Source organism: Nothoprocta perdicaria, unplaced genomic scaffold, assembly GCF_003342845.1.
Source record: "Nothoprocta perdicaria isolate Ctin4 unplaced genomic scaffold, notPer1 scaffold_87, whole genome shotgun sequence".
In the NCBI taxonomy this organism is placed as follows: Eukaryota; Metazoa; Chordata; class Aves; order Tinamiformes; family Tinamidae; genus Nothoprocta; species Nothoprocta perdicaria.
In genome coordinates, this window is record NW_020456165.1 from 1,156,181 (window position 1) to 1,169,674 (window position 13,494).

At 44.4% G+C, this 13,494-nt stretch overlaps 1 protein-coding gene across 1 annotated transcript in view; it reads left to right on the forward strand.

Moving 5' to 3' along the window:
- Window positions 1–40: 40 nt before the first annotated feature.
- ITGA9 (integrin subunit alpha 9) overlaps window positions 41–13,494 on the forward strand; it is a 195,351-nt gene continuing 181,897 nt past the window's right edge. Inside the window, exons 1-3 of the mRNA XM_026052323.1 lie at window positions 41–141; window positions 7,353–7,480; window positions 8,729–8,835. Coding sequence (XP_025908108.1) covers window positions 7,471–7,480; window positions 8,729–8,835 — 117 coding nt within the window. The 5' untranslated portion in view covers window positions 41–141; window positions 7,353–7,470. The remainder of the gene's footprint in view (window positions 142–7,352; window positions 7,481–8,728; window positions 8,836–13,494) is intronic.

Consider the following 13,494-nt stretch of genomic DNA (forward strand, 5'->3'; position numbering starts at 1 on the left):
GGCGCTGGCGCCGCTGCTGCTGGCGGCGGCCCTGGCGCGCTGCTACAACGTGGACGTGGCCCGGCCCGTGGTGTTCCAGGGCCCCAACGGCTCCTTCTTCGGCTACTCGGTGCTGCAGCACTCGCACGACAGCACGCGCTGGTGAGTGCGCGCTCCGCGCCGCGCGGGGAGCGCCGCGGCGCCGGCCGCCTCGCGCGGGACCTTTAGTTGCTTTAATAGTAGTAAGCGCCGCTGGGAGCGGTGTGCGCAGCTTGACAGCGCTGACCTGTTGAAACGCGGGCTTTGCGCTCCGTGTTGTGAGGGGGAAAATGCCTTGGGTGTCCCAACGGCTTCCCAGCCAGGAGGCATCATCAGGCTCCTGCATCTCCCCGGCACTGCGGGGATGGAGACTCGTGCGGTCCCTCTGTGCCCTTTTCCTTGCGGAATAATGGGGGCTGCTGTGAAGTTTTTGTACGTCTCCAAAAGCAGCTATGTAAACTAGCCAGCTTGTTGTTTTTTCCTGTTGACTGAAAAGAGCCTTGGATCGTGCTCTGTCTCTCCCGTGTCTGGGTCAGAGTCTCTTTGTTAGAATTAAAAACTGATCTCTCTTAATTGGGCCGAGCTGATGTCATCTGGTGGACTTCTAATGCGAGTCAGAGCCGCTGCTGCCAATAAGTGTCCACAAAGCTCGTCTTTATCTCTGGCGCTTAGATATGGCCCGATTACTCAGCTGCCCGTGGCGGAACTGTAGTGCTCTGTGATATAAGTAAATGTATTCATGCTGGCGTCCCGTTCTGTAAAATGGGCTTCATTGATGCCCTTTAGTCCGCGCGTCGCGGGGTGCTTTGCTCCTCAGCATAGGGGTTTCTATGGGGCATTCATTGGTGAGGAAGTGCGAGGAGGAAGGGGCTCTCGTGGAGGATGAGCCCGTGGTTGGAAGTGATTTTTGACTTGTCACAGGGTCCAAATGAGGATGAAAAGGCTGGAAGTGACTCGTGTGCGACCCAGATCCCTGGGGGCTCGCAAGAGTGAGGGAAGTGCTGACCCAGTGGGATAGGATGAGATGGAAACAATGGGATTTGTTGCTCTTCCTTTCCTGTCAGGCTGTGTTCTGATCGCTAGCATGGGATTATCTTTAATGAGTACCTGTCCATGTGTTTTGGGCAGATATCCAACTTCGTTTGGGAAGCTACATAGCGGGTAAGTGCAGGCAGACATCAGAACGTCAGAGCTTCAGCCCGGTGCCCTCCAGCTTTATGAAAACGGGGGCTGTGGCACCTGGCAATAAAAGATCTCCAAAATCACAAAGTGTTTGTTAAAACAAGTAGCTCATAGAGTGGAGTTAGCAGCCGCTGAGCACAGCCAGCGTCAGCACTCGGTCTGGCTGCCAGAAGTCTCGGGGTGGGATTGTCACTGTAGAACTCACTGTAGGACTTCTCTTCCCATCGGGGAACACGGAGAACCTGTGCCCGGCAGAGGTGACAGCGAGATGTTCTCCCTGGCTGTGCTTTGCAGTGTGTAACGATGCCCGTGGTAAAGGCACGTGCTCCAAAGGCTGAGGGACTGCAAGGAATTACTTCATTTCTTCACTTCCACATGCAGCCTTCCAGCTGCGTCAAGATGTTGTCTCTGGGCTCTGGATGGGCATGTTCTCAGTGCAGGTCTGCTTTTTCAATATTGCCACCTAAGGTCAGTTTTAAATATTTTTGGGAAGGCATAAAAATCTGGGAAGGCTTTCTTGACATCCAGACCACCAAAGGATTGAGCCCTTGCAAGTGCCTTTAGCTGTGTTACCTTCTTTTGACTGGCACATAAAGGCTTGTAATATTGTGTACTACTATTTTAAAACCATCTTAATGCTGTACAGAATATTATTTCTTCCTGCAGATATCACTTTGTGGCATAAAAGTCTCATCACTTTCCAGCTTAAAGTGATTACAGGTTACTCAAATACAAAATACATTTTTTTTAAATGCATGAGTGCAAAGTGGAAATGGTTAGTAGAAGTGATGACAGTTTTCAGATTTGTCATTTTTCTTGTGTGAAGTTGTGGTGTTCAAAGCTGTACAGCTCTTCCCCTCACTGGCTTGATAGAGTTACAAGATGATGGTTTTTAATCTTCCAAAATGGGGAATTCTGCTGGAGAAGTGAAATCTATAATATATGCATTATGAATTATATATGCATTATGTAATGAAAATACGTTCTTATATTTTCGTGTCATTGTAGCAAATAGCTCCTATTAATAGCATAGGGTTATTGACCATTTTCTGTATTATTTTTGTTCTTAGCTTCATAGTTGCTCTCCACCTTGAGGAGCAAAGATTTCAGTTTCTCACAGCTGTTTAACTTATGCACCACTCTGGAACATTTCTACATTAACTTGGTGTCACTGTCATTTGGGCATGTGTGGCTTGCTTGGTGAGCTGTGCAACATGAACCTGTGTGGATGTGAATGACAGGTGATATCCAAGGCTGACAGGGTTTAACCTGTTAATATGCTCTTGGGCATTGCTGTTCGGTTTTGTGATAGGTCTGGGTTTCTTACTCTTTATTGCTCCCTATTAATTCACCTACCTAATGCATTTCTGATCCTGAGAACATCTTAGCTGAAGTGTGTTCTCAGCATTCTTATGATATGCATATGTCATTGCTTTACTTTAAAATCCTGTCTGGAGTGGGCAGTTCTTGAACTTTAGCGTTTCAGTCATTCATTTTGCAACCTTCCTGAAGCACCTGTCTGTATTATCTGCAATAAACCTACATTTTTTTCAGTGAACTGATTCAGGATTTGATGACTCTTTATGTGGTGACTCCTTGGTGTGAGCCAAAACTCTTGCAGGAGGAAAGAATGGCAGAGATTGTTTGAAATGTTATCATCTCAGACAAATATTAATAGTCATGCCACTACTCTAACTCCTGTTTAGGGCTGTGTATTTAGCCTTGATGACGGCAGTGGAGTAAGTCAGTGCCTTCAACCTGAAATAGTTAATTGCAGTGATGCTTCCTTTTAGGAATTATTTTCACTTGATTTTACTCTCAAGAAAAGTTTGTCATCTGCAGATGTGCTGAGGATATTGTTTTCCAAACAATGTCTCTTGTTTTCTTTCCTTAAGAGGAATTGTTGAGTGTAAATCTGGAAAGATCTGCCCAGCTCCCTGAATTTACCTTATTCAGAAGAGTAAGGAACCAGGTGCTTGCTTGCATTTGGACCACAGACAAGCAGAAGTGCTTCTGCTCTCTGGATATAATTTAGATGCTTGGAACAAAGACGCCAAAACCAACCAAGAATACTGTGTTCCCTGATTTCCTTAAAAGACTGTTCAATAAAAAAGAAACAAAAGTCATTTTTGCTTTAATAAAAATGTCAATAATTTGATGTCTCTGATTCCTTCTATTTTTTTTTCCTCTGAGTATGATGTTATTTTATGTCCTCTCCTTTCTTGTTCCCTGCGCCCCCCCCCCCGCTCCCCCCACTTCCCAGAAAAACCCCAGCAACTTGCGGCCATAACGTTATCCTTCCTGGCAGCAGGATCTGGCACGGAATAGCAGTGGAGACGGTCTAGTTCCATGGCATCCTGCTGTGATTGCTGCAACAGGGAATGAGTCTGGCTTGGAGACGTCGCTTCGCTCCTTACGTCCTGCTCTTCACCCTGCTCTGCTGCCTCTGAAACTCAAAGGAAGTTTGTGCCATAGCTGCGTGTTGTGTCAGCAAGAACAGGAGACACAGGAGAGGACCAGCCCGGTCTTAGGTTAAGGATGGATGGTTAAGTCAGTGATGGTGCATGTGTTAGTGAGGCAGGAGGTGCTGCTGAGTCGATTTAGGAAGACAGAGAGACTGGGTTTGGTGCTGCTGATATCAAGTTGTCCCTCCACTTCCCAAAGAACAGCTCTGTGGATGAACCATGGGGATTTTCACCTCAAGGATGCAGTGAGTGGCATAGAGCTTCCTGAAGGGAGGAAGAGCAGTGGGGAACTGCTGGGGGGTCTCCTCCTGGTGCTGCCTTTGAAGTCTACTGTGGCATGTGAGGCTATTTAAACACTTAATACTTCACACTGCTGGGAAGTGAGGCACCTGCCTTCCCCAGGCCCTGAGCTGTGACAACCGGCTGCTGGGCTTCCCTGTAGCCGGGAAGGCTTCTTGTTGTCCATGAACACTGACTGGTGCAGCACGTTCTCCTGTAATGTGTTGTGTTTCTGGCTGCACACCTAGTTCCTCCAGACAGGCGAGAACATTTGTCCTTGATGACATGAGTATGATCCAAATATGAGAAGGTTAAGTGGCTTCTTTCCTTGCTGGTCCTCGTGCTAGTTTGGACCTTGGCTCATAGAGCCAGTGAGATGCAGATGGTTCCTAGAGACTCTTGTGCATGCCCAGCAATAGTGACTGTAAAGTGTCCCCAAACCTCCTACCGTTGGTTCCTTTCTGCAGAAGGCAATTCCTTTCTCTCTACGGCCTTCCCTGCTCCAGGCATCTATGAGCAGCTACTCGCAGGCATCCTTGGGGTTTCCTGCAGGGGATTACAGCTGTGGTGAGAGCCTGCCCTGGTAGGTAATTTCTGCACAGAGCACTGACCGCATCGTAACCCTCTTGGCAAAATCCTGGAAACCCACTGGGGCTCTCCTGCTGACACTCCAGGCAGTCCTAAAGCAGTGCTGAAAAGCCTGACCACAGTATTAGGCTATTTTAACTAGAGATGGTTAAACTGGTTTTAATGTGCTGGAGGGTTGCCTGATAATAGCAAGAGTTCAGGGTTGTTCCTCTGTGGGCTGTTTACGTATTTACTGTGTTTAGACCAGGCAGGAATCCACGGTGGTGAAATGCAAGAAGATTGCATGAGACTCTTAAGTCTTTGTTTGGATGTGTATTTATGTTTTGGTACAGCACCAGAAAAAAACACCTTCTCTGGTTGCAGTGTTGCTCCATAGAAATCACAGAAGACTTCAAGAGTCTCTTAACTGGTGAGGAAGAAACAAAACAGGCACTTGTCTTTTTCCACATGAGTTCCAAAATTTTATGATACAAAAGAACTTTCTATCCAGGTCTGCTGAAAAACCTCATGATAGATAAAGAGATGAGTTTCTTCCAGTGCTTTAAGCAGGTCCTTATAGGAACTAATGAAAGAGGAAGAGAATTTCTATTGATGAAGATAACATTTCACTTTGAAATCTCTGTCTAAAATGAGATGAAGTCATAGGTGGCAATAACAACTGGACCAACTGAAAAGCGTTTGAGCCTCCAGAAAGACTTTGGTCTCATTGGAGACAACTCTTTCAGAGCAAGCTTGGGACACACCATCAGGAGAGATCTGCAAGGGCTGCACCCTCTATGCTGTGAGGGCAGGAGAGTGAGTGCATGATACAAGATAATGTGCAGTGTAGGTGAACCTTCGATCTGAATATCCAGGAATTCAGGATAGTCCAAAGTGGATTCACTGTTGACATATGTCAGCAGTTGCCCGTTCGGGTGACTTGTTCTGCCCTACCACATAGGGAGATGCAGACAGCCCTTTTGGTTCTGCCAGATGCGTTCACTCAAGACAGCCTATGTGATTTAGTCTGTGCCTGTAGCCTACTCAAATCATGAAATTATCACTTTTTCTCATTTGGCTTTCTTAAAAGCGCTGAAAAGTCTTTGCAATTTAGGCATCTTAATCACTGTCTCACATTCTGCAACTCAGGGTATCCTTTGTGCTAATTGCTGAATGAAATTGACTTCTCTTAGGTTGGAGTAAAGCTTCATTTAAACCAGAGGTGAATGTGGCTTACGTTATCTTATTGTTCTAACAGGTCATAGAAACACTTTCTTGCTCTTTGCAATTTGAACCAGTAACTGTTTAAGCTGGTAATATCCCCCACTATTTATTTTTGTTAGACCTCATGAATGTCAATAAGTGAATGACATGCATTCATCGCCTGTGCAGATTAAATGATTGGCACTTGATTTTCCGCCTGCTGCCCGTCTTTGGGGATTTCCCTTTGGGAGTGTTATTTCAGGCTCCTTTGCGCTCCCTCCCTGGTGTGTGCAGGCTTTGTAGGTCTCAGCAACTTAAGTATTTCAGGCGTTAATGCTTCTCATGTGTGAAAACACAATGTGTGTTATGAAGTGTGGTCCCATCAAACTTCTGCAAGTGTTAAACCTTAGATTGTGAAACTTGGGCAAAAACAGCCGCTTAATGTAGAGTTTTCTCTTTTTCTGGGGAGTGTATTTCTGAATGCATTGTCATATCGTGTATCCAAGGAAGCCTTGATGACAGCAGCAGTGCAAACCTACTGCGCAAGCCATTCTTTGGATCGGAGTAGGCTGCTGTTGGAAGCTCTCCTGGGTGGCTCCAGCTGATCCCTGGCACATGCACACGTGATGTAGCTCTAATCATCTGCCTATATTTACTGTGATGATGGGTAGCAGTTGAGAAAGGAAATGAGAGGCTGTGAGGAAGAATTAGCAGCAGTCCTTTAAAGTCAGGAGTACTTCCACTTCTGGAAGCACTTGTGTTGGAAGTACACTTCTTGTGTTGGGTGCTCTGTCTGTGCTGTGGGTGGGCTACACATACGGACTGCCCTTTATTCCTTGCTTTGCTGAACTGAGATCAGTGCCCTTTGGGGCAGCCCTTGTCTCCCCTGTATCAGAGGAGACCACACAAGGGCTCGCCGCATACTTGGATTCCTACAGTGAACTGAACCATAACTCAAGAGAGAGAAGTGCCCATCTTCTTCCAAGGATACGTGTAGGAAACCTACAGCTGGAACTATGTCCTGTTGCTTACCAGAGACAAATAGCAAGATGAATAGCACAAGTTTAGTCTTTGCTGCCTTAATGATGAATTGTTGGTAGCGGGGCATCGTGGAAGAGATTTGTTCCTGGTTTTGTGAAGCAATAACTACTGAAAATGTTCAGAGCAGGAGGTTGTCTCGGCTTCTTAAATGAGTTTATTAATCTTTGGCAGTCGGGAAAGCCAGGAGGTTCAGATTGCATCCCCTCGTGGGCGTGCGTGCTGGCTTGCGTGGATTTAGGGATAGATAGGGATGTAGATAGAACTGAGGAGAAATGGATGCAGCTGCGCTTGTCTGTCTTCATGCTTTCCTAAATGTTTTTTCTTTTGCGGAGGGGACTGGGAGGGCGAGGAATTACTTTAAATGTGTGACACTCCTAATGGAAATTTAACTTGTTGAAGAATTCATGGATTCACTGCAGAAAAATGCCTTTATTGTGTGTGGTGTTTTCAGTTCGTGAATCAATGTCATCATTTTACAAGGTCACTGGAAAAAGGCCCTTTTCGGAGGAAGCTCTGGCAATGTGAACCTTGCTGTTGTTTATTATTTTTTCTTTTCTTCTGAAATTAATCACTTGTTACTTTGCTTTTGGTTTCCAGGGTCTTGGTTGGTGCTCCCAAGGCAGACTCTAAATACAGCACCTCTGTTCAGTCCCCAGGAGCAGTGTTTAAATGTCGAGTCCACACCAATCCTGACAGAAGGTGCACAGAGCTGGATATGGGTCGAGGTGGGTAGTTGTGGTGCTTAAAAACATATTTATCTTGACAGATACCTTAAGTTCTGCCCCAAAGGCAAACAGCCAGAAATCCTCAGGTCCTCAAGTCACCAAGAGAGTCGCTCGCCTGGTAGATTTGGAGCACCGATAGTGAAGGTGCCTTTTTAACTCGGGATTGTGTCGTCTCCCAAAGACCATACTTGTTTTCTCCATTCATTAAGTGGGAAAAGATGATTTTTTTTTTTTAAAGATATATATAGAATATATATATATATATCTCCTTTATTCCAAGCCATTGTCTTTTCTGGCCTTGCTTCAGCGTGGCTTTTCAACATGTCCATGGGTATGTGACTGATCTAGAGCACTGCTGCCCATCCTAGGCAGTCTTGAAATGGTGTGTGGGACAGCCCCAGATGCTGTGGTGATGGGTACGTGTTGTACTGTGTTATTAGCAACATAGTAATCTGTGGGTTCCCTTGTAGTGCAGTAAATGATTCCTTTTGTTTACATCTAAAGGAAGGAGAAGTTCCTCTCAATTACTGCATGTTATCTAGATTCCCTTTGGCTTCTCTAAAGTATGGTCTGAGGCAGGAAAAGATAAGGTACCTGTTCCTAAATTAAGGGTCTGATCCAAAACGTTGTGCTGTGTGATGATGGAGAAATTTGTAATCATTAAAATTGTCATTTCTCTTGGGAACATGATTCACATTAATGCTTTCTCTGCCTATGGAAGAAGTATGTCTTTTCCTAATGCTAACCTTTTCAAAATAGTAGTTGAATAGCAACTTGCTTTTGACATGTTCTAAAGTTGTATTCATTTTGATTTGTTCTCCTGCTACCAAAATGTTAATGATCCTTTGTGACTTCATGAATACTGCCTGACAGAATTAAAGATTATTTTCTATTTTTTATTCCCAAGTACTCAAATCTCATTTTCAAGAGTAGTTTTACTTCAACTGTTTTCTGCAGGCACTTCCATGTCTCTCCTGTTGAGTTCAATTTGATTGACTATCCGAGTAAATCTCAGGCTTTACTCCTGAGTTGGGACAGAGTCCACTTTCCACTGTACCGTATGCTTGCACCATGTCTAGTAAGAATGAGAAAGGCATCCTGAAAAACGCACACAAGTAATAAAGGTGACGAAAGAGGGAAGAGGACGTCACCCATGGGCATCAATACTCTATTTTCCTATAGGGATCCTCTATGGATGTTTAAAACTCACATGTCTCTGCATTTGTCTTCTTTCTCCTCGCTCTATAGGCAATTCCCGGGGCATGCTGTGTGGGAAGACCTGTAAGGAGGACAGAGATGATGAATGGATGGGTGTGAGCTTGGCCAGACAGCCTAAGGCCGGTGGAAGTGTGCTGGTAAGTCCACTCTTTTCTTTGATCTCATTAAAAGTGCTGCTGCTGTCTGACTCTAATGCTAAACACGTCAGGATTGATGCGTTTGGTAGTGACTGACAGAGTCCAGCTTTACGGGCAGCTAATTCTGCAGTCCCTTCCTTGAAGCGGGAGGAAAATGAGCCCTGGCCAGGAAGCTTTATTTACGGAGGGACAACTTCAAAGCAGTCACACCTGACTGGTGTCACCTAAGGGCTTCCTCCTAAATCTGAGGGATTAAATCTTCGAATGGAATAAACAGAACTTTGTCTCTGAGATATCTGCTAGTATATTCCCTTTGCAGTCAGTCTGTATTTATATAGGGAGTATGTATAAAGCCTTCATTCTCTGGGAGTGTATGTATTAGACATCAGAAATTACCAGGAAAAATGTAAGAGAGGTGTTTGCAGCACTGTGTCGCCTTTCTACCTATGAAATTTCTATTAATGAGACAGAGGAGTTGAGAGTGGAGATGTCTTAGTTGCATGTGGGCGGCCTTGTTGTCTTTGAAATGGTTACCATGCAAATGGGGAGGTCAAGGAGAACAGATGGGATCCTTAGGATGTGGAATTTATCTTTGCAGAACAACATTTCCTATGCTGGAAAAAGATCATAAGGAAAGCTAGGCAATGCCTTTTAAAAATTTGTGGGTATGTTAGAATCAATAACTGTGTCTGTGCTTGTATCTGCTGCTAGACTGGCTACCAAGGACTGTGCAAGAATCTTACCCAAAATAAAAGTTTGCAACAAAAAATACCATGCATCATATTTGTGGCAAGCAAATTTTAAGTTTCTTTTGGAGTAACCCTAACAACAATCTAATCCTAAACACATTCACTGGAAACTTACCCTGTCTTTCCAGTGAGATACAAAATATCCGTGGTACATGGAACAAAGTATGCACAAATGTGCTAGTGCCAAAAAAAAAAAAAAAAAAAAAAAAAAAAAAAAAAAAAAAAAAAAAAAAAAAAAAAAAAAAAAAAAAAAAAAAAAAAAAAGTGCTTAACCACTAACCACCTATATCAGTAAGTGGAGCAAGTGTGTATTTTGACCCCAAACAATTACACTCTCACTTGCTGCACACCAGCTTTATCATGGGGAATAGCTGATTTTTACACTTTCCTGTGACAGGCAGGGATGTACTGTGGTACTTTATCAGATTTGGAGTACGACTTGCAAATGCTTTCGAGGCCGATCAGTTCAGGGTATTTTGTGCCCAGCAGTAGGGAAATGAGGAACACAGAGGAGCATAAGCCAGAAAGCAACACTCCCCTCCCCCTGTAACATTATGAACATGGGGAAGCAGAACACAGAATGAAGGCATTCCTGCTAGAAGAGCAGCGTACACAGCTCCTCCTTTCAAGGAATGTCCCAATCTGCATGTGGGTGTAGAAGAATCCCGTGTAAAAGCTGAGGAATAATGTGCATTGCTCCACCAACTTGATTGTGTCCAGAGGTTTGGGTCTAATTCTCATTGAAATCAGTGAGTTATCACTCACGTGCTCAGTCTTACACTATTAAACATATTTCTGCATCTGTGTGGAAATAAGGAATACAGATTCTTCGGGCAATCATGGGTGGAAAACACCCTGCTGTTTCAGGGTGGTGTTACTCTGTTTTAATGTGCGTGCATCTGAAATACCTTTGGAATGGAAAAGATGCATGATTTCCCTGAAAACAGATGGTTTTTAGTTCATGCAATCTTGCAATTTTAAAGATTAAGATTTCCTTATTATGCAGTTCACTGTAAAGTGTCCAAGAGAAATTCTCATTTACAGAAATGGTATTGTCTGTGTGTATGTTCTGAACCATATCTGCTGATTAATTTTTTAATGAAATTGGTGGCTGTCTCTTAGTAGTCTGGCTTTTATCTCTTTGGTCAGTATTACAGGCCAGCCATTGACCTAAGCCCAGCATTTTAAACACTTTTTGCTACCCACGTGTCAATATTTCTAATGCAACAAAATTGCTGTTGCTGCCATATGAAGTTGCCTTGCAAAGGATGCACTGCATTTTTTACGTTGTTCCTTTTCTTTGAACAAAGAAAAGGCAAGGAAATTGCTTTCTTGTCAGCCTTCCCAATTATCAGATAAAAATACTATTTTGGTGAAAAGGGGCAAAAGGAAGGTTAAAATATGCCAGTTAGTGGGGCTTAGCTGATGGCTGGTAGTGTATAGTCCATACAGCACCAGCATGTTACTGAAGCAGAGTTTTATGTTTGTGTGAAGGACATAGAAAAGTGTCTAATAATGATGATTACACCAATGAATGGCTAAGATTAGCTAAGATGTCTGGACAGATTTGCAGTTCAATGGTCTCCTGTCCTGGAGTATGCCGTCGGTCAATATTCACATTAATTTAAGTGCTGCAGCTGAGCTTGCCAGTTCTTGCCAAATTGAAATGGCAAAATTAATTCTTCAGGTTTCTGTAAGGAGAGAAACTAGAGGCACAGCATTATGACTGGCCACAGTACCTTCCACATGTGTCATTACAGTTTGTTTTTATCTTTCATTTCAAGTAGCCAACTTACTGCCAAAGGGCCAGAAAAGTGTTTGCCAAAAAGGATGGAAATGATCAGATTAGGGAAATGCTCCTGGAGGTAGTTGGGAGCCCTGGGACTGGTGGATCCAAACATGCTCTTGATGCAGCAGCTCCTTCTCTTTCGTGTCCCCCACACTTCACCTCCTGTCCTCCCAAGCAGAGCCTCCTGCTCATGATGAAGTGCTGCTGCTCTCCCTGATCCTTGCTCGCTTGTGCTCCTTTGGGAGAGATTAGGAGGGTAATTTATGGGAGTCCCTGGCAGTTTCCGAGAGATAAAATGTCAGGGAACTTACAATATCACAATCCTTTATTTATCTTTCCACATTTAAAACAAAAAAGCTTTTGGTCTGTTTCCATTTTAGTTTACATTGGAACTGAGGTAGAATTGGACGTTGCTTTAATGCTTCTCGTCTGTATGTTGCTGTCTGTGTGTGTACTGCAAGTGTATATTTGTGCTCACAGAACAGATTCCTCATCACAGAGGTGATTTCTTGACTGCTCTGAAAATAAAAGGTTTGTTTTTCCGTTAAAATTAAGGGAATTAAGGGAATTTTTCCCTTAAAATTGTGATTAAAATCATAACCAGGCTTGCTTGAAAAGGCAAGTGAGTCCCCAAAGCTGCTCTTTACAGGACTCCTAAGGCACATTTGGCTGTCAAGTGCAGTGCCATTACAAGCATCCTTCATCCTTCGTGTCATGTGTGGTGCTTGGCAGTGCAGGATGCAGCACAAAGCTTTCCAGAGCTCCCAGAACCCTTCATTATCCCTGTGCGATAACTGTCTTCAGGAAATGCATGCTTCTGGTTGAGTACCTGAGCCTGATATTTATTGCTCTTCAAACTTCCAAGTGCAGCGCTGTTAACTGTGGAGCAGGCTTGTGCATTGCGGCTTTTGCTCCATTTCAATAAAAAATAAGGGAGTAGTATTACCCTTTATGTCTTTCTGGGGTTAAGTACACAGGAAGGAGCCTGTGCTAGCGGCTGGGTTGAATTTCAGGTTTCCCAGCCGCCAGGTTTCCCAGGTCCTTCGTCGGGTAGGTGGCTCAGCTGTGTCCCGTTTGTGGAGTTTTTGCTTGCATTAGGGTGTTTGCACAGGCAACGTGCTCAGCCATGGGGCAGTGAGGCTGAAGAGTGAGGTTGGGTCAAGGGGAGGAAGGGAGAAGGTGTCCTCTCCAGAGAGGATAGTGTTAAATGGGGGGGATCACAGGGTTGGCAGTCCTCTGAACTAGCAGGCTTGGTGCAAGGTCTCCTGGAAGAGCTCAAGGAATGTGGTTAATTGCAGCAGAGACCTGGCTCTGGGCACCCAGGGCTAAGACTTGGGTGATGCAAGCTGACACATCTACGCTGCCTTCAGTGACCTGCCCCAGCCAGAGATGTGACCCAGCATGTGTTCACATTCAAAGCCTTTACTCTTTCACATTTAATTTCCTTTTATTTTGAGTAACCCTCTGGGTGTAAGTCTGTCTGCATTTGTCTGGCAGCAAGGCAGTGCTAATTTTTGGAGCAATTGGATTCTGGAGGAAGTGTGAATCGGGCTCAGTGCTGTCTGCAGGCATGACTTTGTGTGGCAGTTGTAGCATCCTGGTGGGACTGTTTTAACTCTGGTTTTGAAAGCTTATCTTGTTTTTCACTGCGAAGGAGAAAACATCTTGGTTCTTTGCACCTCATTTGCACCTTGACTCTGTTGTTACTCCCCTTGCTGCAAAATCTCTGGCATCTTCACTTAAGTTTGTTATCAGTAAGTTAGGGCCAGCCTTCCTGTCACTGGAAAAAGAAACAAACAAACATACAAAAACCCTCTCCCAGGTTACAAACCTTTGATGCATCTTCTGGTGGGTAACCTTCTAGTATGGCCTTTGTAACCCTCTGAGTCCTGGCATCCCTTCTGGTCTCCGTACACATTTTCTCCTGTTTTCCCCCCCTTTTCTGTCTTGGGGGGCAGGGCTGTCTTCACTTTAGAAAAGCTTTGCTGGCCATGAGGATTCATACAAAGTGAGGAAGAGATTGAAGTCTGGAGCACAGTCTTACTCTTCTGATGTGTGTCACTAGGAAAACATGTAAAGGCTAAGATCTGAGCCGCCAGGTCAGGTAGTGTCACAAGCTGC